The sequence below is a fragment of the Macaca fascicularis genome, chromosome 8 (genome assembly GCF_037993035.2).
Source record: "Macaca fascicularis isolate 582-1 chromosome 8, T2T-MFA8v1.1".
Classification (NCBI taxonomy): Eukaryota; Metazoa; Chordata; class Mammalia; order Primates; family Cercopithecidae; genus Macaca; species Macaca fascicularis.
Window position 1 is genome coordinate 78,381,519 of NC_088382.1, and position 27,977 is coordinate 78,409,495.

The 27,977-nt window shown below is 35.6% G+C and overlaps 1 protein-coding gene across 19 annotated transcripts in view; it reads left to right on the forward strand.

Annotated features, from left to right (window-relative positions):
* The window catches only part of C8H8orf34 (chromosome 8 C8orf34 homolog), a 496,138-nt gene that overhangs the window by 94,457 nt on the left and 373,704 nt on the right, over nucleotides 1-27,977 (forward strand). For all 19 annotated transcript variants that reach the window (XR_012416463.1, XR_012416464.1, XR_012416465.1 and 16 more), the window contains exons 2-3: nucleotides 12,144-12,291; nucleotides 18,869-19,000. Coding sequence is in view for 16 of the 19 variants with exons in the window: in XM_065519322.2 (XP_065375394.1) it covers nucleotides 12,144-12,291; nucleotides 18,869-19,000 (280 nt within the window). In the remaining 3 variants the exon portion in view is untranslated. The remainder of the gene's footprint in view (nucleotides 1-12,143; nucleotides 12,292-18,868; nucleotides 19,001-27,977) is intronic.

Consider the following 27,977-nt stretch of genomic DNA (forward strand, 5'->3'; position numbering starts at 1 on the left):
CCTCAAGGAAATTATTCTTAATATTAAAAGCAAATATCAAAAGGATATATATTTCAATATATAAGATATGACATAACTGTATGTTATATAGCTATAGAGATGGAGAATAGAGTAGCAGTTGCCAGGGGTTAGATATAGAGGGAAGAATGGGTGGATGTGACTATAGAGTGATAGGATGAGAGAGTCTTTGGATGATAGGACAATTAATCATCTTGATTGTGACAGTGGTTACATGTAGTCACACTACAATAAAATTGAATGGAACTACACACACACACATACACACACACACACACACACACAGAGGAATGCATATAAACTGGGAAATCCGAATAAGCTCTACAGATTGTACTAATGTCGGTTTCTTAATTTTCATATCGTATTATAGTTTTTCAAGATATTAGCATTCAAAGAAGCTGGCTAAAATGTAAGTTTCACACCATAGTGTGAAACCCTTTTGTACATTTCTTTGCAACTTCTTGTGATTGTGTAGTTATTTCACAATTAAAGATTTAAAAATGTCTAATTTTTTATTATATGCAAACAAAATAAGAAAGATTATTTCATCTTTATTATATATTATATATAATATAGAAAATGTATTTATAGAATTATTATGTTCGGTTATTAAAGAATGAGATAAAAAATAAAAATCATAATATTCCCTTGAAAAAGTCAGATGTTCTTTAAAAAATGTAGCTGATTTCTCAAAAAAAGGAAATAAAGGAAATGGAGAGAATGTAATCTCAATATATAATTAGGTACAATGAAAATATCTTCCAGCTTAAAAAGCAAATAAAGATATTTCTGTGCAAACTGAAACATAGAGAATTTGTCACTACTAAAATAAAAGGTTTTCCTTATGCTGCTGAAAATGATCCCAGACGGATGGTTGGAGATCAAGGAAAAAATAAGAGCAGTAAAAATGGCAAATACGTGGGTACATCTAAATGCATGTTAATGGTATAAGATAAAAATTAAAAATATTTTGCAGGGTTTAAAATATATATAGAGAGAGTTACAAGACACAACAATAAAAACATAAGTCATGCTCGCTAACTGGAATCAAGGTATTCTAAAATCCTCATAAAATCTGAGATGATGGTAACGTAGTAATAAACACTTAATGTAGGTAAATGAAGTGTTAGTCTATAATCTCTGGATAACTATTAAAATAATATTAAAAAGTCTGACTTTAAGACTAATGAGAGAAAATAGAAAAAAATTCAGTCAAAAAAGATGAGAGAAAAATGAACATAATCTTGGCAGAATAAATAGGAAGATGATAGAAACGAGATTAGGATGAATTTTTTCCTCATGATACCAGGATTCATTGTATAGCTGTGGTCATGAAGATGTTGTAATGATGGCATAAGACTGACAAATAGATTAATGAAACAGGATATAAGGTCTAAAAATAGGCCTGTGAATATATGGCCACTTGATTTATGACAAAGGCAGTCCTTGTAGCTAAAAGTTAATGCTTTTAAATGAATGAGTGTGGGATGATTGGAAATTCATATGAAGAAAAATTAAATAACACCTACCTCACCCCATAATAAATGTTGACTTTAGATGTTTTGCAGACCTACCTGTGCAAGGCAAAAACAGTGAAACTTTAGAAAATAATGTAAGATAATATTTGCATGAACATGAGATAGAGGATTTTAAAAAAAAGGACACAAAAGCACAAAGCATAAAATGAAGAATTAAGTTTGGCTTCATTAAAATAGGTAACTTTTGTTTATCAAAAGAAACTATTAAGTGAACGAAAAGGCAACCACTCCCATACAGATCTTATATCCAGAATACACAAAGAACTTCAACAGACCATTATGAAAAAGAAAGGTATTAAGTAGAAAAATGGCAAATAAATATAGACAGGTGCTTTCAAAACAGAGGGTATCTGAAGGACCATTGAATATATGAAAAGGTGCTAAATTCCACTGGTAATCATGGAAATGCAAATTAGAATCATAGGGATTCTTTTACACCACCAGAATAATTAAAAAAATTAAAATGACAACATGTTGGTGAAGATGTAGAGAAATGGGAATGTGATGGGAGACAATTGTTTACAATCGTGTTTATAAAACTATCTGAAATTATTTAATAAAGTTGAAGACAAGCATGTTATTACTCATGAATCCCTCTGCTAGGGATAAGTCCAACAGAAATTTGTGCAGATGTGCATACAAGACTGATCATAGCAGCCCTATTCATAATTATCAAGAAATGGAAATACTCAAATACCTTTAGTAGTAGAGTGGATGAATAAATTGTGGTGTATTCACACAGTGAAAACTAAACAGCAGTGAAAATGAATCAGACTATAGCTATATGCAGTATATGCATATGTCATGGGCAGATACGGAGTAATGAGTAAATCTCACAAACACAAGAATGAGCAAAACAAATAATACGTAGGTAATAGATATTGTATGTGCCTGTTTATTTTAATACTGACAACAGGCAAAAGTCAACTGTGGTGCTTAGTGGTATGGTATCATAGAAAGATAGTTGGTCTTTGTCCTAGTTCCTGACCCATAGATCCTAAAGGCCTTGGAATTTCCTCATGATAAGGGTGAGAGGAGCTTCTTTTGTTCGAATGAGGTGACTTGTCAGGGCTCTAGATAGCCTCAGGTTGAGGGCTGCTTGCCAGACAGACCAAACCTTGATTAGAAGCTTGAAACTTTCAGTCCCACCCGAAAACCTCCTAGGAGGGGAGAGAGGCTGGAGATTGAGCCAATCACCAATGGTCAATGACTTAATCAATCATGCCTGTGTAATGAAACCTCCATAAAAAAATAAATAAATAAACCCTAAATGATGGGATTCAGAGAGCTTCTTAGTTGCGGAACACATTTCACATGTTGGGAGGGTGGTGCACCCCCACCCCACAGGGACAGAAGCTCCTGTACTTGGGATCCTTCCAGACCTCACCCTATGTATCTCTTTATCTGGCTGTTCACTTGTATCCTTTATAATTAACCTGTAATAGAAAGTAAAGTGTTTTCTGGAGTACTGTGAGCTGTTCTAGCAAATTATCAAACCTGAGGGGATTGTAGGGACTGCTTATTTATAGCCAGTTGGTCAGAAGTATGCGTGGCCTAGGACTTTTCAGCGGCATCTGAATCTTGTAAGACTGAGTCTTTAATTGGCAGGATTTGATGATAACACATACATAGTACTAGAATTGAATTGAACCGTTGGACCTATAATTGACATCCAGAAAACCAGAGAACTGGTTTTTGGTGCTGGATGCAAAGCAAAAAAGGTGTCTACCGTAACTTTAGAGTGATGAATTTTAGGAGACTGAAACGGTCCTTGTGAATGAGGAAAGCGATGCGATTTCCAGCTTAGCAGCTCTAAAGATTTGATCATGCAATTGCCTGGAGCTGAATATTCTCTTGGGGGATGACTTACAAGACAACTTGACAACTTGTTTCCTTATCTTGAGAAATATAACATCGAGAGAGACCAAACAGGCAACCCCTCTTCTCTAAACATTTTTTTTTTCTTATAGGAAACAAAATGGGAAGACACTTTGCTATGAAATCTAGTTCATATACCCCACGTGATATGTTATATGCAGTTTTTCTACTCCTTACAACAAACTGATAAGGGAGATATTGTCCTACCGACTTTAGGGATGAGAAAATGGAGGCTCAGAGAACTAAGCGAGTAGCTTAAACTCATACTAACAGTGAGGGATAGAGCCAGGCTATAAATCCAGGTCAAACACCAAAATCTGTACCTTCCTATTAAACCCCACTCTCATCCCAAATTCTCTTTTAGGGTGCATGGAATCAAAATAATGTCTGCGTATGTACTGGTGTTCAGCTATGATGGTACAGTGTATCCATCACCAGTTTCTCATTATCCTGTCATTCTGAGCACCTCGTTTTAGATACACATTCTTTATAAATGATAAAAGGCTAAAATAAAGTAATTTTAATTGAACTGAGAGACATTTTCTTTTTTATGGGAGCTTCTACATACATCTGCTACTTGCCATCACAAATTTATTTAATGTATTTGAGTTTTTTGAACTGCTTTGCTCTTTCCACTGTCACCTATATTGTACTCCTACAGAGGTATTTTCAAGTAAGACTGTGTGAAGTCCTACCTGACACTAAATCAGTTGCTTCGATAGACTATTATGTTGAGGAATGTAATCCCTAACTGAAATTATTTCCGTAGGATATGCTAATTTCTCACTGGAAACTTTGATGTTTGCCTGGAAATTTAACTACAAGCTTGTGCTATTATATGAAGACTGTTTAAAACTGCATACTAAATGTTCAATTATTAACCTGAGAAGACATCTCTGTATTAGAAGGCATCAGACAAAATATTGCATGATTTGTCGTAATTGGAAAGTTCTGCTGGTTAGATTTATTACTTGCCTATATTATTATTATTATTACTATTATACTTTAAGTTCTAGGGTACATGTGCACAACATACAGGTAGGAGATATACTTGCCTACATTATTTTTTTATTTTTTATTTTTTTGCTATTTTTTAAAATTATTATTATTATACTTTAAGTTCTAGGGTACATGTGCATAACGTGCAGGTTTGTTACATATGTATACTTGTGCCATGTTGGTGTGCTGCACCCATTAACTCGTCATTTACATCAGGTATAACTCCCAATGCAATCCCTCCCACCTCCCCCCCCCCCCGCCATGATAGGCCCCGGTGTTTGCATTATTAAAAGTAGAAAGAATTCAGTGTCTATGATTCAGCTTTACAATTTAGAATGTTTAGTTTTTAGTTGTGGTATTTTCATTATTCCTAATCTTCATTATTCTAGCAATTTATTTTTTATTTTCCCTACCTTTATCTCTGGATTTTATTCCATAGTATACAACAAGGCTAATTATGCTTTTAAAATTTATGACAAATGGATATGATAAATCTAATTTTACATTAAATAATGTTTGAGAAAGCCAAGAGCCTTACAAGCCAGGGATGCCAAAGATCTTATTCCTGAGGCTTGTATAGTTCTGGATGTGTGGCTCTGACTGTGTGCATTGGTGGGTTGTTGGTAAGGGTCAGGTGATCTGGAATAAGCAAGGAGTTAAGAAACAACTTTTAACAAGCACCATTGTAAAAGTGCATATATGTTGTCTGGATTATGCATCTTGTATGCAATTCTTAAATGTATAGTGAATTATTAAATCTATGTAAAATACCTAATACTTGTGCCTATCAGACTCAATAAATGACTGATATTTTATTTTATTTATTTTTTGAAACAGAGTATCTCTCTGTTGCCCAGGCTGGAGTGCAGTGGCACCATCTCGGCTCACTGCAACCTTCGCCTCCTGGGTTCAAGTGATCCTCCCGCCTCAGCTTCCCGCATAGCTGGGGTTACAGATGTACACTACCATGGCCAGCTAATTTTGTATTTTTAGTAGAGACAAGGTTTCACCATTTTGGTCAGGCTGGTCTTGAACTCCTGAACTCAAGTGATCCGCCTATCTCGGACTCCCATAGTGCTCAGTAAAAGACTGACATTTTAAATCATTACTATTCACATTGCTTTCCTGCTGGGTTCAGCCTTCCATTGAAATCACAGTTTTGACTGGGAATAAGCGAAGTGGATTTAGGGCTGGTGTGGATTTGGATCTGAGGTGGAGGAAGGTTGAGCCATCGGGGACAATCTGAGATCTCTGAATGTCAGGGAAGAATCTGACAGAAAGAGATCAGAGAGATGCCTGTCCTGTTCTCACTGTGCATGGAAACCTAGATACTGCATTGGAACCTGTTTTTTACTAAAACCAAAACTCATAACAGCTTAAGGGTGTAATGAGGCAGAAAAAACATCCTTACCATTCTATTGCCATTCGAAAAAAATAGAATGAGAGAAAAGGCATGCATGGGCTATGAGTGCGGGAGGAAACCAAGTAGAATTTCATCCACTGGGAAAGGTGACATCAATTTTAAATGGGGGCGGTTTGAGAATAAAGTACATTTTTGGAGGCAACCAAATATCAAGTGGATATTTTTTCATGTATTCATTGTCAATTCCATGCTTATTACCTGCCTATTTATGAAATACTGTTGGGTAGTGGCAGTGGGGATGAATGTTTGGAAGGCCGTGATCTCAAACGCAAATTTTTAATAGAGATTTAATTAAAAACAAAATTGAAACAGATGCAGATTTAGAGTAAATAAATTCAGTCATCAGATTTTAATGCTAGTTGTGAACTAAATAACATTCTACAGCTGATAACATGCCATATGCTATTAATATTGGTAATAATTTATGGGTGCTGAATAAAAAATATATTTAATTGGTACCACCTCCATCATTAATAGAGTACAATGCCCTGCATATGTATTGATTTAACAAAAAAGGTCATGTAGTAAAAGATTCCTGGGATTTTGGAAATGGTTTTAACTTTGTTTCCTAACAACTTTCTCCTGAGGTTAAAAGGGATACAAGCATTACTTTCCTGTTAGGGAAATGAAGCAAAAAGTAAGTTAGTCCCAAGTCACAAATTTTTAGGCAGAGTGCCATGCTGGCTATGTGCTGTGGTACCCAGGGCCAGGGTTTTTAACCTGAAGTCGTTGAAACCTTAGAGGCTCATTACACGAATGGGTAAACACCAGGAATATTGTATACAAATCGAAGTTTCTGTGCGCCCAAGTGCTCTTTTGTTTTATAATCAAGGAATCTTACAGGTTCTAGCACATGAAATGGATCTTTTACTAATAATTTCTACTGTTGCTTAAAGACTCATTCCAGTGTTGTTAATAAATGAGTCTATGATGAGTTACCAACTTACTTATGACTTTGCTTTTATCTGATGAAAATTAACATTAAAATGCATTTTGAGACGATCATCGTTACTAATTAGTATTCATTCTCCAGCTCAATCATGCTAATTTTCTAAATAGCAGTGCAAGGTTAACTGTTACTGGTTATTAGACCCCTAAATTCCAGTAGCCCTTTCACGTTGCAAAATATAAATTTTCACTCAATAATTGCATAATGATTTATATTCTCTAAGTTGCTTTTCAAAATTTGTAAAAAGGAATTTTGTCTTTGTATGCATTTTTTTTCCTTTTTTTCTTTCATTTTAAGTTCTGGGATATGTGGGCAGAACGTGCAGGTTTGTTACATAGGTATACAGGTGCCATGGTGATTTGCTGCACCTATCAATCCGTCATGTAGGTTTTAAGTCCTGCATACATTAGGTATTTGTCCTAATGCTTCCCTTCCCTTGCCCCCAGGTGTGTGATGTGAGACCCCAGTGTGTGATGTTCCCCTTCCTGTGTCCATGTGTCCATGTGTTCTCATTGTTCAACTCCCACTTATGAGTGAGAACATGTGGTATTTGGTTTTCTATTCCTGTGTTAGTTTGCTGAGAATTAGGACTTCTAGCTTCATCCATGTCCCTGCAAAGGACATGAACTCATACTTTGTTATGGCTGTATAGTATTCCATGGTTTATGTGTCATATCTTCTTTATCCAGTCTATCACTGATGGCCATTTGGGTTGGTTCTGAGTCTTTGCTATTGAAAATAGTGCTGTAATCGTATGCATTTATAATTTTAAAACAAACGTATTTGCACCAGCACCAAAATTATAATTAACAATAAAGGAAACAGGTATTAGTGCAGGGAGTTATCTTACTAAGTAGTATACTCATGAAGTTAAAGATTCTAGTTGATAAAAAACGTTATTAAGAGAACATTGATTCATTTTATTATTAAAAATATAAGTCTAATGAAATGTGTATTATCATATATAATATTACAAATGTATATTGATAAATATTGTAATAATAGTAGTAATAATAAACATAAATATATAATATAAATATGTAAACTATATGTTGTATAAATGTAGAAAAATAATAGTAAAAATAAAAATATTGGCTAAGACTTTTTGGGAGTACATCACTAAGAGTTAAGTCAGGAAAATGGAAACCACTTTATGTATCTGTGTTAAATAGGGCATATTAAAAATGGGTTTATGATAGAGAGTTAAAAGGTTGGGCCACAGAGGACACAGAAATGCTGCTGAAGTTGGAGGGGGTATCACCAAAGGTCAGAGGAGCTGACCCTGAATATACCAGCCTGCAGCAGGGAAGCGTGTGGTTCTCAAATGCTTGTCTGGAAGCTGCTGCAATTCTTCAGTGTCTTTGTGGAGCTCTCATCGCTATCTCAGTCAGCAGTGGAGGTTTCCACAAGCTTGCTAGGAAGCTGTTGTGAATCTGTCATCTGTTGTCACATCTGCCTGCAATCAACTCCGAAGATTAATATTTTTATACTTCGCTCTGCTTTCTGAATCTCCTACACATTTCTTTCACTGGGAAACTCTAACCCAGATCATACCGAGATTTCTGAGAATTCATTCCCAGCCTTAGAAAGAGGTGTTAGTCCATCACAGAAGGCTACATATAGCTCAAGCACTTAATGGGTGCTTTGCAGTCATTATCTTATTTAATCTCCATGGCAACTGTATGATGTAGCTACTATTGTTTTTCACATCTAATAGATGGACTATGAATGTTAAAGTAGGAGATGAGGGATTCAAATAGTGGCTATTAGGCTGGGCATGGTGGCTCATGCCTATAATTACAGCACTTTGGTAGGCCAAGGCCAGTGGATAACTTGAGGTCAGAAGTTTGAGACCAGCCTGGCCAACATGGAGAAACCCTATGTCTACCAGAAAATACAAAAATTAGTCATGTGTGATGGTGACACCTGTAGTCCCAGGTACTCGGGAGGCTGAAGTGGAAGAATAGCTTGAACCTAGGAGGCGGAAGTTGCAGTGAGCTGAGACTGTGCCGCTGCACTCTGTCCATAGCCTGGGTGACAGAGTGAGACTCCTCAAAGAAAAGAAAAGAAAAATAGTGGCTATCAGATTTCGAAGCCTGAGTGTCTAATCACTAGTTTCCTGTATCTTCAACTGCATATTGTTTATATTAATTTTATTGATATAAGTATGAACTAAAACTCCTGTTGGTGACAGCTGCTAATTTATTTTGTTTGCAACTTGTATGTCCCAGTTTAACTAGCCTGGGAGTGCACACAGTATGGTATTAAAATTGATACCTACATTCTACCAATCCCTGAGTACTTAGTCTAAAACGTCCACAAACATTTTGTTCCAGGGTAGGAGTGCTCTTACCACTTCATTGTTCTATTAATTTATATACACCCACAGCCTGAGAAATTCCTATTCTCCCAGGGAATTTCATGTCACGACTCTTGAACTGATGGTAAGAATTGAAGGCGAGGCTCTTCTCTCTCCCTGGAAGTGCCATTTGGCGTTCAGCTTATGTACCTGAAACTGGCTTGATGCTCTAGAATACATTTTTTTCCTATGGTGAATGATTCCTGTAAAACTTTCTGCAATCGATTTCTACTGCAAGTTAACATACTAGCTGGGCAACTTGATTCTCACCTTTTCAAATCTATCGGTCCCTCAGGTCTATCTCTGTGGCTCTAAATTCTTGTGGTGGAAAGAAATCAGTCTTTTTATTGCCATGATTGGCAAATCTAAGCATTTAAATTTTCATGTCTGGGAAAGGGGTTTCTGTCAAGTTCAAGTCCCCAGAATGATTCAAGTCCGGAAGATACATGGGTTAAGTGAGAAGCAGGGTAATTACTCTTGTAAATACAATCATTTAAAACTAGACTCTTGTCCAACCAAGATACCCAACATACCCTATTGCAAACATCTACTATGATCATTTTGCTCATGACTGAACTTGTCCTGTGTCTTTAATCTCATATATTGATTGATACAATACAAATATATCCAAAATAGTTAATAGACTGATACTATTTTTAAAACTTAAGAGTAATTACTTGGTTTATTATGACTGTATAATCCAACTTCTAAAGAAAAATGTAGGAACACTTCAGTTTATTAAAAAAAGAAATCTAGAAACTTTCCATCCACTTTGAAAGGTAAATTCAAAAACAAAACAAAAACCATGAGATTTTTAGAGGTGTCAGGATAGAAATGGCTGTGGCTTGTAAGTTCCATTACCTGACTTAATTTTGCTTTATCTGAGTGTCCAGATATTCTGTGACAATTGCAATCCAGTTGTACCTTCTATTTATTTTTTTTCTATTTTCCGAAACTCTTTATAATATAAAATTAGTTCAAATAAAACATAATACATAATAGAGGTAAAATCCAAAATGTTTTAGATTGCATTCCACAGATGTATAATTAGGATTTAATTGAACTCTGCATTACTTTACAATTACCTCCACAACAGTAGCAGAATGGCCTTTTTTATTTATAACTATGATAATTGAAATATTAAATAGCAGAAATGAATAATACTGGTGACAACTGTTTGCTTACTTGTTTTTCAGAATATACAAAGTATTACACTTGTCTAATAAATATCTTGCATCATAATGTATTTGTGGTAAAAATCCTTTGCTCTTTTTACTTCTAACTCTGTGTTCAATCTACACATTTTTTAAATATGCAGAAATATTTAATCCATGACTCTGTGATCAACTTGGAATCTTGTTATCTGCAAAATCCATTTAACCTCTGCCCAGAGAAAGCCATGTTTTCCTAGACTTAAAAATGTAAATAAATATCCCTTAGATAACCTGAACAGAAGTTTCTTATATAGCATGTCTGAGCACTATATTTTGCTGGGCTATGAAAGGTTTAATTGTTATTTATTGGCACAATAAGGGACTCTAGTTACTAATATCTACCTGTAGTCAATAAAGCAAGCATTGATTGGTTGATTGATTCATTGAGTCATTCATTCAATAGGTATTGATTCAGCACCAGCTATGAGCTAGGCAGAGTTCTAGGCCCTACAGAGAAAACTGATATCAAACTAAGCAAGTCCTTTTCCAAGTGCTACAGTAGGGGTGGGGGAGGAGAGAGATAACAAACAGGTGAGCAAATATTAAACAAAATGATTCTGGAGAGTGCTAAATGCTGTGAAGAAGATAAAATGATAAAGTAATAAAGACTTCTGAAGATTGGTTAGGGTAACCTCTCGTAGAGGTATCATTGGAGAATGAAGGATGACAAACCAGCCATCTGACCATGAGAGAACATCATTCAAGGCAAAGGAAACAGACCACCACCAACAAAAAAAAGATGCACTGGGGAATTTCCAGTAACACTTTTGTTAGCTCTCTTAATATCTGATTTTTTGAGCACTAGAACCACTGCCTCTCACAGAATCTGAGCTTAAAACAGCAATGAACAGACTGGAATTCTAGGCTAAAACCAACAAGATGAAATGTGACTGATATGAATATAAATGGTGCACATAAGTTCACAAACCCAATTACACAGCACAAAATGATATCCATGTGGCTTGACAGCTGTTCATATTTGAACAATCTAGGGATTCTAATGGACTGCAAATTGGAGATTGCTCTTTGGTGTGCCTGACTGGAAAATATTTTTTAAAAAAGTGTAGATCTTACCCTTGGGCAGATTTCAGCCCACTTTAAAGTATCATTAGAGCTGTCCAAAATGGAACAGCCTGCCTTGCAGGTAGATAACTCACCATTGCTCAACTCAAAAAAGAGCAGAAGGAAGGAAGAAGGAAGGAAACGCATCAGGAATTTTTACAAAAAGAAAATTCTGTATTTCTTGGAGACTACTTTAAGACACTTTTTGGTTTCTGTAAGTCTGTGGCTTATTACTTGTTTCTTTAATTCCAAGAAAAATTTCTTCACTTTTGTTATTTTTATACCATTAAGAAGAAAAAAAATGACATTTATATAAGGTAGATGGTGAAGTTTAGCAAAAGTTTAGTTTATAATGATATCTCTCAAAACAGCAAACTGAAGTTTAAAATTCTTAAGCTATAATTTTAAAGGAATTTAGATTAAACTTTTAGTATGTTGTTGGCTAAGTATAATACAAATAAAAAATAAATGTATCTTGGCTTTGCCACATATTAGCTCTGTAACATGGACAATTTACTTCTCTGCTATTGTTTCCTCAGAATGAGGGCAGTAACTGTCTGAAAATATTGTTATAAGCACGAAGTTAGTTGCTGTATATAAAGCAGTTAGACCAGTGCCTGACAATATTAAATGCTAAGTAAGTGTTTGCTATTATTGTTGCTGTTATTATTAATTATAATTGTGCACTCTATTCTGCCTTCAGGAATTAATGACCAAGTTAATAACTGAGACACCTGACCAGCCAATCCCATTTCTCATTGACCATCTTCAGTCTAAACAAGGGAACCGTGGACAACTTCAAAGAACTTTGTCTGGATCTGCAGCTCTATGGGCAGAAAGCGAAACATCAGGTAAATGAAGAATATATATGCAGTTAATTTGGGATTCATTTAATGTCAAAATTTCAAAACCCTTTGATTCTAATAAGATAAATCTAGATAGATAGTTACTGAAGGTTTCATGTGTTCATCTCTGACCTTACCTACGTGCTAAAATTTGTCATAAATTATTTAATTTGAATATATTGTAATGTATTATGTATCAAAATATAAGAATCAGCACATTCCATTTTAATACAGATAAGATTCAGATTTGCATCAAAAGATTTTATCATGTATAAATGCAAACTAGTTATCCTAAACTTATTTTTAATGAATAATTTGAATTAAATGCTTATAGCTTATCTATATAGAAAGATAATAGTAGAGTTCTACAGGATTACTTTTCTTGTTGCCCAAATTGATGATTGTTCTTTATTTCTCCATGCCCCAATTTTATCCTGTGTAGTAAACCTTGGGAAGATTCACTGACTCTTTACATCAGGGAACTAGTTTTCTGAGTGTATAATAGCCTCATCTCCCCAGTAAACACTGGTGAAAGAATTAGGTAGACATGACCTCAGTCTTTGCTCATAAAATGTGTTTACACATTGGTCTGTTAGTTTGACATTTACTTTCAAATCCAAATCCCCTCATGCCCATTGCTTGGGTAACCAACTTCTTGTCTGATTCCGGTAGAAATCCGACTGTACTCCAAATGACTTTCCTTGGATGGTGTTATCTCTTCTCTCCGCCTCTTCATGCTTTATGGGATCCCATGCAAGGATTTTGGTCTTCTTTTGGTTGTATCTCGTATGAATGCCTTCTTGGCCTTAACTTTCTTGGGTTTAGATTCTAAGTAGAATGGGTAGGTAGGCAGGGGCTTTGGTTTATAGGTACCAAGATGGTACCCATAAATGCAGATCAGATGAGTATCTATGAATTTGCTGTAGCTCATGTGAGTCCATATTTTATAAATCAGTAGCTGAAGAGATAGGAGTATATTGAACTCTGCATTTTTTTTTCCTTTTTTTTTTTTTGAGCAGAGTCTCACTCTGTCATCCAGGCTGGAGTGCAGTGGCGCGATCTCGGCTCACTGCAAGCTCCGCCCCCCGGGTTCACGCAGTTCTCCTGCCTCAGCCTCCCGAGTAGCTGGGACTACAGGCGCCCGCTTCCACAGCCGGCTAATTTTTTGTATTTTTAGTAGAGACGGGGTTTCACCGTGTTAGCCAGGATGGTCTTGGTCTCCTGACCTCGTGGTCTGCTGGCCTCAGCCTCCCAAAGTGCTGGGATTACAGATGTGAGCCACTGCGCCGGCCAACTGCATTTTTAATCGCACACATTAAGTACCTCAGTGTTTACGTGTCGGAAGTCTGTGCATGATTTAGCTGAGTCCTCTGCTTGGTCCCACAGGGCTGCAAATCAACTTGTTGGCTGGGTTACATTCTCATCTGGAGGCTGGACTAGGAAAGAATCTGCTTCCAAGCTCATTTGGGCTGTTGGAAGAACTAATTTTCTGCAGCTATATGGCTGAGGTCCCTATTTTCTGACTGACTTTCAGCCAGGAGCTACTCTCGCCTCCTAGGTGCAACCCAGAGTCCCTGCCACATGTCTCTCCCATCACGTCAGCTTACTAATTCTTCCTCCTTTTCTTCTTTTTCCTCTTATTCTCCTCCTCCTCCTCCTCCTTCTTCTTCATCTTCCTTCCTCCTTCTTTTTTTCTTCTTTAAAATGGAGTCAGGGTCTTGCTCTATTGCCTGGGCTTTAGTGCAGTGGCATGATCATAGTTCACCATGACCTTGAACTTCTGGGCTCAAGTGATCCTCCTACTTCAGCCTCCCAAAGCATTGGGATCACAGTTGTGAATCACCGCACCCAGCCGGCAACCCACTTCTTTAAAGTTAACAAGGGCATTTTTCTCATTCCAATCTACTACGATGGATCTTATATACTAGAATGTAATCATAGCATTGACACCTCATCACCTTTGCCATATTCTACTGTTTCAAAGCAAGTTAAAAGTCCTGTCTGCATTTGAGGGGTGGGGATAATGTGGGAGGAAATACCATGGGAAAGAGATCATGGTTAAGAACTACCATGTTATTCTATCAGTTCCCTTAGTACCTGTTGATGAATTTTAATTTCTTGCGGCTCACTTGAGTAGATAATTTTAGCAGGTATTGGATGTGAGTCTAAAGCTTTGAGGATGGGTCAAAGCAGGAGTCCCAGATGTGACCTTCAATTTCATACAGATAACAGTAAGAGTGAAAGAATAAAGGAAGATGTGGGTCAAATTTATAGATAGCGTATGGGATGGACTGGGAGAAGGCAAGTGTGAGATGATTTCACGTGCCCTAAATTTTCTCTATTATGTGGTGAGGGCATTTGCCAAGACAAGTGGTTGGGGGGTCAGATAGGGAAGACTGAAGTAAGTGCACCAATTATGGAAAGTCACCAAGAGAAAGGAAAAAAGAGTTAGCAAAGGAAAATTTTTTAAAAAGATTGTCATGCAGTTCTGGGGCCTAACTGAAGTCGAGGACATGAATTAATTATTATTAATGAATCATGGAAACCATGAGTAAGATTGTTATTTTTCTCTAGCAGTGCCCAGAAAGTTCTGGGAAGGAAGAGAGAAAACAGTTTCGGAGGCTTTGAGAATTGTGGTTGTGTTACTACAGCAAGGGTGGGAGAAGTTTTGCAAAAGGAGTTGAGGGTATTTGTGAGCAAACTGCAGGTGATCAAGCTGTCTGAGAAGTAGAGAGCAAGTGGAGGGGGAGGTTCAGACAGAGAAAGCCAATCAAAACTTTCAGGAGATCAATATGGTGAAAATATGAGCAACACAGAAGGATACAAGCTGTGCTAAGAGATTGTGATATTTGAGATCAAGATGTTTGATGTGGAATGATTCCAGATAATGAGAAAATCCTGTGGGCAGCTTTAGTTTGTGGGTAGCAGAAATATCAGGGAAGCGAAGCTCTTCAGAGTTGAGCAGGGCAAGGAAGTATGAGGCTTGATGCATGGTTTGTCTAAGGATAAATAGGTCAGTATAGTTTATTTCAAGTTATTGAAAGGACAAGAGACAGGAAAAGACTATGCCACTGTCTGAAGTAAGGCTGTGAGATTGATCAGAGGCGAAAAGGTGGTGATAATGTGTGATAATGAAGAGAAATGAGTAGTATAGCTAAGTGACATTTCCCTTAAGAGAACAGACACTTTTACTTTACTCTTGAGGCTTCAATCATAGAAGCCTCACTGAAACAGGAGATCCAGCCCTGCTTCGACAGCCTGTGGTTGTGGAACATGGGACATGGGGCAAGAGCATCTATCATCCCAGGAAGCTGCAGAGGAGGGAACACTATCGTGGGAAGAATGGGGGCTGTGCTAAGACATGAAAGGGGACATTTGAAGATAGAAGAGTGTTTATGTGGAGGGTATGGCCCAGAGGAAGGGGAAAAATTTTAGAGGGAAAGTACGGCAGGCAGGAAGAGAAAAGCATAGATGAATTGTTGGATATGAATGAAACTGAAGAGGTTATAATTGAATGATGGTAAATAATGCCAGTTTAAACCCTGACTGTAATTTTGAATTACTGATTTTGGTGAATCTTTTTGTTTGTTTTGGTTTTTTGTTTTGTTTTGTTTTGTTTTTGAGACAGTCTCGCTCTGTCACCAGGCTGGAGTGCAGTGACGTGATCTTGGCTCACTGCAACCTCTGCTTCCTGGGTTCAAGCGATTCTCCTGCCTCAACCTCCCGAGTAGCTGGGACTACAGGCATGCACCACCGTGCCCAGCTAACATTTTTTTGTATTTTTTAGTAGAGACAGGGTTTCACCATGTTGGCCAGGATGATCTTGATCTCTTGACCTCGTAATCTGCCCACCTCTGCCTCCCAAAGTGCTGGGATTACAGGTGTGAGCCATCATGCCCAGCCTGGTGCATCTTTTAATTAGCTAGAAAACGTTGCAATATTCAAAGTGCATGAGTATCATACTTTTTGGAAATATCTGAAGATATTGTTTTGTTGCCTTTAAATATATCTAGCAACTTGGGACACAACATTTTCTCCTTAAAAGTCTGCCATTTAATATTGTGGAGGAGAATCTTGAAAACAGCCTTATTTTTATTCCTTTGTAGGAATAAAAGACAAATGATTTTTCTTGAATACTTACAAATTTTTTTACTTCTGATATTCAAAAGTTTTACCGGAATGTCAACTATGATTTTTCAGGAAAATCTATTATGTGTAAGTTGAGTCTTATTTACTGTTCTCTGTTTTTCTCATTTCATTTGGCATTGTATTTGCCTTTGTTGACTGTCCTCTAGAGAAGTGTATCAAGCAAAGTGTTTTCTGTGTGTCACTGATTCAATTTTCTACACTATCGGTTTTCTCTTTCTGGCTTTGAACACAAATTTAAATGTTGGTATTGCATTTTAGTTTCCTGTTGCTGCTGCTTTATCTCATCTTCTTTTTATTATTTCTGTACACAGTTACATTTTTATTCATAGGTTGGTTAGCCTATCTCCCTTCTAATTTCTTTTGGCTTCATTGAGTCCACTTTCTTCTATTTTTGCTGAGAAGACAAAACAGTCACAGTCACATTCCAACATTTAATGGCTTTCCATTATAAATATTTTTTAAAACTATGATTACCTCTGCATTGTGAATACTGTATTCTTGTTTTTTATTAAATGATTCTTAGAATAATATTTTCTTTTTTTATTCACACTTCAGTGAGGAATGTTCTATCCAGTTCTAGATTTATCAACAAATAGTGCAGGTGGACTCTTCTTTGTTCTCTCTCCATATATCTTGGAACTATTTGGATTCTTTTCAAAACTTTAGAGAGGCGAAATCATGGTGGCTATTAACATTTTCAATATTAGTTGAATCCTTTAAGCTTCTGCAAAATTGATGCATGACTTACTATCTCTTATCTCTTTCCAATGAATTAGATAAACATATCATTGCTAAATTATTTGAATTAATACGGATTTTTTCTTGCTATAAGTAGAGAATAAAGAAAGCCACAACATTCATTTCATTCCACTCTGGCTCCATTTAATATTCCTTTATATCATGAGATGCTATATTTTATGATCAAGGTTTTTTTCTCCCATTACCTATGTTGCATTAGAAGAATTGATAGTCCACGAATGGATGTAGAAAGACAAATTCTGAAAGACTGTGAAACAACATAAGGAGATGACTCCAAGTTTGGGGTAGATACCTAGAAATCTTCCATTCTTTTTCTGACTGGCCTATATCCTCTCTTAACCTTATCTATGGAAATACTTCCTGGGTTCTAGCAGATCATGGACAAATATTTATGTTCCTAATGCTTTAGAATTTTCATGGCTTTTTGGCATTTAATGGGATTTTGGAGGTGGACAAATTGGGTAACAGCTAGTTAAGTACAACCTTAACATGAAAGTTTGAGGAATCCATTAATGTGTAATGATGTATGTTAGTTATTTATAAGTGAGTGGCCGGAGAAAGACTCATGAGTCATCCATGAAACTAGGGTGGTTTTTAAGTTTGTAAATTAAGAGAAGAAGGCATAAAGAAACCCTAAAGAATGCCACATAGATTAGAGGAATGGAAGATGAAGAAGGAATAAATGAGATGAAGAAAGAGTTATCAGGTGATATGGGGATGAGGAAAAAGATTGTTCTGTATAAAAACATGAAATTCTTGTAAAAGAAGTCAAGATGGATGAACTCTTGAAAGGCCCTTTAATTGTGGAATGGCAAAGACAGTGACCACCTTCTAAGGGGAATTTCAAAGTAACAGTGTTGATTGATTTAAATTTATCTTTCTTGCAATAGAAGATAAATTGATTTAGGTGAATATCAATGATTTTATGTGTTATAATAGATAAGGTGGCATCAAGTGAGTGAAATTTACTGAAATGTTTGTTTTTATTTACAATAGAATGCAATGCTTTATTCCATGACATTCACAGAATGTTATTTTAAGTGAAGGGAACCCATGCCTGAAAAACATTTCAAATTAATTTCATGGGTTTTTGTTTTTTGGTTTTTTTGTGTGTGTTTGTGTGTGTGTGTGTGTGTGTGTGTGTGTGTGTGTGTGTTTTGACAGAGTCTCTGTCACTTGGGCTGGAGTGCAGTGGCACAATCTCAGCTCACTGCAACTTCTGCCTCCTAGGTCCAAGTAATTCTCCTGTCTCAGCCTCCTGAGTAGCTGTGATTACAGGCGCCCACCACCACACCCGGCTAATTTTTGTATTTTTAGTGGAGACGACGGGGTTTCACCATACTGGTCAGGTCTCAAACTCCTGACCTCAGGTGATCCACCCACCTCGGTCTCCCAAAGTGCTGGAATTACAGGCATGAGCCTCCACACCCTGCCAATTTCATAGTTTTATATGATGTAATCTTAATCATATGCATATATAAAACTGATTCATAGCAGATTTAAAAGTCGAATTTACAGATGAAATTAAACAAGAAGTACTTTTGTGTGTGTACATTATTTTTGATCTGAGGTGACCTGTATGTTTTGTCAAGTGTATTTAATGACTCATGGACTTGGTTTTTGTTCAATCTTGAAATCACTTTGTTGCGATTTGATATATATTTTGTTTTAACAGAATCCAAAGGAACAAGAAGGGATTTCAGAAGCTATGATAAACCTTGGCAATTAAATGCAAAGAAGCCTAAAAAATCAAAAAGTGACCTTGCTGTGTCTAATATTTCTCCACCATCAACGGACTCCAAATCATGTAAGGAAGTTTCTTATTCAAATGCTATTCAAAGCATGTAAGTTTATGTTGTTAAGAAAATGAAGAAAAGGTGGTCATTGAAGCCCAACTTTTCATCTGATATTTCTGGCCTTTAATCTTAGTGAATTTCACTTTTACTCTGCATTTGATCTTTATTCATATGTATCTATTTGCTTGCTTATATTCTCAAACATGTGTAATTCACTTAGACCCTTTTTGAATATAATATTCCTTGAAGAATATAAACTCCACGGAGCAGGTCTCTTGCCTCTCATAGTCAATTGCAGCATTACATCATATTGAAAGCAGTACCTACCTATATTTAATGAAGTACATAAAAGCAAATTAAATCTCTTAGAGTAGAAGCAAAGAAGATTTCTATTCAAAACATTTAGTAAAATTAAAAAAAATATATTTCATCTGGGATTTTCCTGAAGTCCTACTGATTAATTTGTGATGGAAGTCCCTATATTTATTCTCTTCCCTACTACTTTAATGTCTTTGTTTTTATGTTACAACAAAGGAATGACTGAGGCTGGGTATTTTATAAAGCGAAGAGGTTTATTTGGCTTACGGTTCTGCAGGCTGTACAAGAAGCATGACACTAGCATCTGCTTCTTGTGAGAGTCTCAAGAAGCTTCCACTCATGGCAGAAGGTGAAGGGACACACGCATCATATGGCGAGAGGAAGGAGAAAGAGAGAGGGGAGGGAGGCGCCAGGCTCTTTTTAACAATCAGATCTTGTAAGAACTAATAGAGTGAGAAATCACTCCTTACAGTGAGGACGGCACCAAGCCATTTATGAGGGGTTGACTCCCATAACCCAAACACCTTCCACCAGGCCCCACCTCCAATATTGGTGATCAGATTCACCATGTGATTTGGAGAGGACAAATATCCAAACTATACCACCTAAATATCTCTTCTTTCTCAATGTCCCACTGCTTTGGTAGCTACTGGGATTCTCCAGTGCTCTGCTATCCCCACATATGTATAAACATGTCAAAAAATCTCAGGAACCTCTAGCAAATCACAGCTATTCTTAGAAGAAAAGAGAGCTTGCAAGCTGTTCTTATACATCAATTCCTTGTGCTTGTTACAGGGTGAGATGTTTGATTTTAGTTTCAACAGAGAAAGGAGTAGGCAGAAAATATTTATCTTTGTTTGAAAATGTTTGAAAACCACTATGTGCTAACTGGAATCTGCATCTGGGTCATTTGTGAAAGCAACTAGATTTAACTTTATGAGCAGCTTCATTTACATAGTGGTACTCATAAAAAAATATTGCATTAACCACTCAAGTTCTTGTGAGAATTATATGAAGTGTGAACAACTTAAAGTGTTCTTTACAAATTGTGATTGTAACCAAATTGTCCCGCTTCATCATTTTGGTATATAGAATTAGGTTCAAACATTTAAAAAAATATTCAAGTTTAAAATTTGCATGTCTTTTTTACAACAGTATAGCTAGTAATATCCAACATAGTGCCTGTTTCAATTAATAAATTCTAAATGATAAAAATGAATAAAGGAAGAAACAAAAAATGCAATGAATAAAGTCTCAGTCTCCCTTTTCATCATGGATCCCTACCTCTCTGTCTGTTTACTCTTGCTCTCTTCCATGATAAGTTCAAAACCTTAGGAGATTACTAAATTATAGAATCAGTTCTTGATTTGACCACTTCATCATTAAGAGGAGAATGCCTAAAGGCCCGCTCATTGTGCAGGTCCTGTGCTCTTTATAGGATGTTATCTAGCCACAGGGTGCTGCTGGTGGTCTGGTGTCTGATTATACTCCTCTTTACTCAGGTAACCTACTCCCAACCTCTAGTTTCACTAGACTGTTACCAAGCTTTTTAAAGCAGAAATAATAATAAAATAGCATGTTTTTTTTAAAAAAATAGCATATGTAGAATTAATATATACGACAATAAGAGCACAACAGATTAAGGGTTATTCTTTAGAAATACTTGTTAAAACAAATTATTTCTGAAGTAATAAAATATCTTTGCACATAGATTGTGATGAATTAAAGATGCATTTTTCTTCTCTAAAGCATTACTGAGAACTAGCACAAAATGCTTAAATTAAAAATTAGTAGACACATTATAATGGGATGTGAAAAAAATCATTCATCCTCACAAAACAAAGACAGGAGAAAAGTAACAGAGAAAGAAAGGACAGATTGGAAAAATAGAAGATGGACACCAATATTGTAAGTTGAAGTACAGATGTGCCCACAATTATAATAAATATAAATGTACTAAACATTCCAATTAAAGCAAGTATTGTCAGACTGAATAAAGAGTATAGATTTTTTAAAATATAAGAAACATACTAAAAATATGCAGATACAAACAGTTTGAAGTTCTAGCAAAAAGAAATCTATATGGCTAGAGTAATATCAAAATAAAAACTCAAGACAAAGGACATTGCCAGAGATAAAGAGATCATATCATAATCATAAAAGGTTATTTAATTAAGAAGACATAATACTACTAAAGGGTTATGCACCCAATAACAAAAGTTCTCAATACATGATGCAAAAATTTATAGAACTAAAGGAAGATGTAAACAGAATAAATTGACTGAAAAAATTTAGTAAGAATATAGAAGATTTGAACGAGACTATCAACTACATTGACTTAATATTTATAAACCCTATACTCAAGAAAGTCACATAGAAAAGCAAACAAACAACAAAACAAACAAACACAAAATCATACCTGAAGAGAGATAAACAATTTTTAGAGATGTTCCAGTTACTATGGCTTATAAAAAATCACCCCAAGACTTTTTTTTACATAAAGTTAACATAAGATTATCCTAAAATGTACAATTCAGTGGCATTCAGTACATTCACAATATTATGCTACCTAGTCCCTATCTAGTTTGAAAATATTTTCATCATCCCAAAAGGAAATCATGTACCCAGTAAGTAGTGACTCAACATTCCCACCTCCCACCAGCCCCTGGCAACCTGCTTTTTGTCTCTATGAATGTATCTATTCTGGATACTGGCATGTCTTGGAGATATTGTGGGTTCAGTTCCAGGCCACTGCAATAAAGTGAATATCACAATGTCAGTCACACAATTTTTTTTGTTTCCCAGCACCTAAAAAAGTTATATTTATACTCTACTCTAGTCTATTTAGTGTGCAACATTATGTGTAAGAAAACAATGTATATATTTTAAATAAAGATACTTTATTGCCAAATATTCTAACAATCACCTGAGCTTTCAATGAGTCATAATCATTTTGCTGGTGAAGAACCTTGCCTTGATGTTGATGGCTGTGGACTGATCAGGGTGGTGGCTACTGAAGGTTGAGGTGTCTGTGACAATTTCCTAAAATGAGACAGCAATGAAGTTTGCCAATGGACTCATGGAGCCAATTGACTCTTCTTTTCATGAAAAAGTTATTCATAGCATGTGATGCTATTTGGTAGCATTGTACACAGAGTATAACTTCTTTCAAAATTGGAGTCAATCCTCTTAAACCCTGTCACTGCTTTATCAACTAAGTTGATGCAATATTTTAAGTTGATGCAGTATTTTAAGTCACTGCTTTATCAACGAAGCTAATGTAACATTTTAACAATGTTCACAACATCTTCACCTAGAGTAGATTCTGTTTCAAGAAACCACTTTTTTCTACTCATCCATAAGAAGCAACTCCTCATGCATTCAAGTTCTATCATGAGATTGTGGCAATTCAGTCACATCTTCAGGCGCCGCTTCTATTTCTAGTTCTCTTGCTATTTCCACCATATATTCAGTTACTTCCTTCACTGAAGTCTTGAACACTTCAAAGTCATCAATGAGGGTTGGAATTTACTTCTTCCAGGCTCCTATTAATATAAATATTTTGATCTCCTACCATGAATCACAGATGTTCTTAATGGCATCTAGAATGGTAAATCTTTTTAATGAACTTTTTCAAGTTATTTGCCCCCAGATCCATCAGAGGAATCACTATCTATGGCAGATATACCCTTATAAAATGTATTTCTTAAGTAATAAGACTTGAAAGTCCAGATGAAACTTGTTGATTCATGGATTGCAGAATAGACATTGTGTTAACAGACATGAAAATATTAATCTCCTTCTACATTGCCATCAGCACTCTGGGGTGACTGGGTGCATTGTCAATGAACAGTAACATTTTGAAAGGAAGCTTTTCTTCTTAGCGGTAGGTCTCAACAGCAGGCTTAAAATGATTAGTAAACCATGCTGGAAACAGATGTGCTGTCATCCAGGCTTTGTTGTTTTATTTATAGAGCACAGACAGAGTAGATATAGCATAATTCTTACGGTCCCCAGGATTTTTGGTATGGTAAATAAGCATTGACTTCAACTTAAAGTCACCAGCTGCATTAGCTCCTGACAAGGGAGTCAGCCTATCCTTTGAAGCTTTGAAGTCAGGCACTGACTACTTCTCTCTAGCTGTGAAAGTCTTAAATGGCACCTTCTTCCAGCATGAGACTGTTTTGTCTACATGGACAATCTGTTGTTTAGTGAAGCCACCTTCGTCAATTATCTTAGCTAGATCTTCTGGGTCACTTGGTGTGTCTTTTCCGTCAGCACTTGCTACTTCATCTTATACTTTTATGTTATGGAGATGGCTTATTTCCTGAAACCTCATGAACCAACCTCTGCTACCTTTCAACTTTTCTTCTGCAGCTTCCTCAGCCTTCATGGAATTGAGGAGAGTTAGGACCTTGCTTTGAATTAGGCCTTGGCTTAGGGGAATGTCGTGGCTGATTTGATCTTCTATCCAGACCACTCAGACTTTCTCCGTATCAGCAATAAGATTCTTTCACTTTCTTACCATTCGTGTTTACTGGAATAGCACTTCTAATTTTCTTCAAGAACTTTTCATTTGCATTCTCAACTTGGCTAAATGTTTGGCACCAGAGGCCTAGCTTTCAGCCTACCTTGTCTTTCAACATGCCTTCCTCACTAAGCTTAATCATTTCTATCTTTTCCAGAGACCTGCAACTCTTCCTTTCACTTGAACACTTAGAGGCCATTGTAGGGTTTTAAATTGGCCTAATTTCAAAATTGTTGTGTTTCAGGGAATAGGGAATCACAAGGTGAAGGAGAGAGGTGAGGGAATGGGTGGTCAGTGGAGCAGACAGAACACACACATTTATTGGTTAAGTTCACCATCTTACATGGGTGTGGTTTGTGGCACCTGGAAACAATTACAACAGTAATATCAAAGATCACTGATGGAAAAAATTTAAAATATTGTTAGATTTACCAAATATTACACAGAGCCACAAAATGAGCACATGCTGTTGGAAAAATTAAGCTGATAGACTTGTTCAATGCAGGGTCTCCACAAATGTTTAATTTGTAAAGAAACAAAAAAAATTGTCTGCAAAGCATTGCAAAATGAAGTACAGAAAAGCAAGGTATTCCTGTATACCATAGGAGTGAAATCACAATGTATGAACTTTTGTCTCTGACTTACTTTACTTAGCATGTTTTTGTGGTTGATCTACATGGTGGTATGTACACTACTTCAGTCCTTTCCGTGACTGAATGATATTCCATTGTGTGGTTAAACCACATTTTGTTTATCCACTCATCTGCTGATGGGTGTTTTGTATGCTTCTATCTTTTAACTATCTTGAATCATATTGCTATGAACATTCATATACAAGCATTTTTATTACCTTTTTCATTATTTGGATAATGGATATTATATAATATAGACACTATAATAATTTATATTACTGTGTAATTGATTTTCTGAGTTATATGATAATTCTATGTGTAACTTCGAGGAGATGCCAACTTTTTTCAAAGAAGCTACACCATTTCACATGCTTACCAGCAATATACAAGGGTTCCAATTCTTCATATATTTACCAAATCTTGTTATTTTCTTTCTTTCCTTTCCTTTTTCTAAAAAATGTATAGCTGTCCAGTTGGATGTAAAGTGGTATCTCATTGTTGTCTTGATTTGCATTTCTCTAATGGCTAATAGTTTTGAGCATACTTTCAAGTGTTTCTTGGCCATTCGAATATCTTCTTTGGAAAAATGTTTATTCATACTCTTAGCTCATTTTTTAAGTGAGTTGTTACTCTTTATTCCTGAGTTATGAGAGTTTTTTGTATTCTGGATACTAGATCCTTATCAGAGATATGATTTATGAATATTTTTCCATTTTGGGGATTATTTTTTACTTTATTAATAGTGTTATTTTATGTACATTAGTTTTTTAATTTTGATGAAGCTCAATTGATCTATTTTCCTTTCTTTTCGGCTTGTGTTTTTGGTGTCATATCTAAGAAACTCTTGCCAAATCCCAGGTCATAATGACTTATCTCTATAATTTCTTCTAAGAGTTATAGTTTATGCTCTTACATGCGGGTAATTGTTCCATTTTGAGTTAATTTTTGTATATAGTAGATGATGGGTGTCCAACTCCATTTTTTGCCATGTGGATAATCAGTTGTCTCAGTACCAATTTTTTGAAAATACTATTCTTTCCTCATTGAATAATCTTGTCACCCCATTGAAAAATCAAGTAACCGTGAATATGAGGGTTTATTTTTAGACTCTCAATTCCATTCCATTAAGCTATATGTTTATCCTTTTGTGAGTACTACACACACTGTTTTGATAACTGTAGTTATGTACTAAGTTTTGAAATTGGAAAGTATGAATCCTCTGACTTCATTTTTTTGTTTTGCTCTCTCAGGATTATTTAGGCTACTCTGAGGGCCCTGAAGTTCTATATGAATTTTAGAATCAGTTGTTTAAAATATTTCTGCATAAAGGCCATTTGGATTTTCTTAGGAAATGCATTGAATCTGTGGATCACTTTGGAGAGTATTGTGACCATAAAAATGTTTCCAAATCATGACCATGTAATGTCTTCATTTATTTAGATCCCCTTTAATTTCATTAAACAATGTTTTCTAGTTTGTGTTGTACAAGACTAGCATGTCCTTGGTTAAATTTATTTAAGTGGATCTTATTCCTTCAGATGCTATCATAAATGGAATTGTTTCTTATTTTCATTTTTAGATTGTCATTGCCAGGGTGTAGAAATAAAACTGATTTTTGTGTTTTGATCTTATTTCCCAAAATTTTGCTGAACCAGTTTATTGGTTCTAACACTTTATCGTGAATTCTTTAGGACTCTTGAAAAGATCAGATTATGCCATCTAAATATAGGGATAGTTTAACTTCTTCCTTTCCAATTTGGTTGCCTTTTATTTTTCTTTTCTTGCCTAATAGCTCCAGGTAGAAATTCCAATGCAAGGTTGAACAGAAGTGATGAAAGCAGGAAAGTATCCTTTTCTCATTATTCATGTTAAGGGAAAGACTTTTGGTCTTGTATCATGGAGTGTGGTGTTAGCTGTGAGTTTTTTGAAAATGTCTTTTATCATGTTGAGAAAGTTGTCTTCTATTCCTAGTTCGTTGGATATTTTTGTCATGAAAGTGTGTTGCATTGTTTTCCAGTGTTTTTTCTCAATCAGTTGAGATAATCATGCAGTTTTTGTTATCATTCTATTAATATGATGTGTTACACTTTATAATTTTCTTAAATAACCCTTGAATTCCTAGGATAAATACTTGGCCATGATATATAATCCTTTTAATATACTGCTGGATTTAGTTTGTTACCGTTTTATTGAGGATTTTGCATCTACATTCATAAAAGATACTGGTTCGTAATCTTCTTTTCTTGTAATGTCTTTATCTTTGGTACTTGGTCAATGCTGGCTTCTTAGAATAAATCAGAATATGTTCCCTTTTCTCCAACTTTTTTGGAAGAATTAATAAAACTTGGTGTTAATTCTTCTTTAAATGCTGGGTTGAATTTACCAGTGAAGCCACTTTATTCTGGCCTTGTCCTTGTTGGGAGATTTCTTTATTAGTGAGTCAAAGTCTTTACTTGTTATAAATCCATTCTGATATTCTATTTCCTCTTGAGTCGGTATTGGTAGTTCGCATGTTTCTAGAAATTTTCTAAGTCATCCAGTTTGTTGGCATTTGATGGTTTATAGTATTCTCTTATAATACTTTTTAATTTTCTTAAGGTTTGTAGTAATGTCTCACTTTTATTTCTAACTTTAATAATTTGAGTTTTCTTTTTAAATCAATCTAGCTAAAGATTTCTTAACTTTTTCATCTTTCTAAAGAACCAACTTTTGGTTTTGCTGATTTTCTCTATTGTTTTTCTGTCTTCTGTTTCACTGATCTCTGCTTTAACCTTTACTATGTTCATCCTTTTGGTAGCTTGGGTTTATTATGCTCTTCTTTTTCTACTTCCTTAAGGTGTAAAGTTAGGTTTTAGATTTGACATCTTTCTTCTTTATTAATGAGGACATTTACTGCTATAAATTTCTGTCTGAGCACTGCTTCCACTGCATACCATAAGGTTCAGTATGTTGTTTTCATATTTTTTGGTCACAAAGTATTTTCTAATTTATCTTGTGATTTCTTCTTTGTCTCATTCATTATAAATGAGCATATTGTTAAATTTTCTCATATTTGTGAATTTCCCATTTTTCTTTTTCCTTTGACTTCTAGTTTTATTCTTTTGTTGTCAGAGAAGATACTTGGTATGATTTCAATCCTTTAAAATTTTTGAGACTTGTTTTGTTGCCTAACATAAGATCTCTCCTAGAGAACGTTCCATGTGCATTTGAGAAGAATGTGTATTCTTGTTAGGTGGAATGTTCTGTATACATCTGTTAGGTCTTGCCAGTTTATAGTGTTGTTCAAGTCCTTCATGTCCTTATTGGTCTTCTGTTTGTTTGCTCCATTATCGAAAGTGGGGATTTTAAAATCCACTACTATTATTATAGGGCCCTCTAACTCTCCTTAAATTATGTCAATATTTGCCTCCTATATTTTAAGGCTCTGCAGCTAGGTGTTTCTGTGTTTATAATTATTACGTCTTCTTGGTGGATTGTCCTTTTTAATCATTATATAATGCCCTTCTTTGC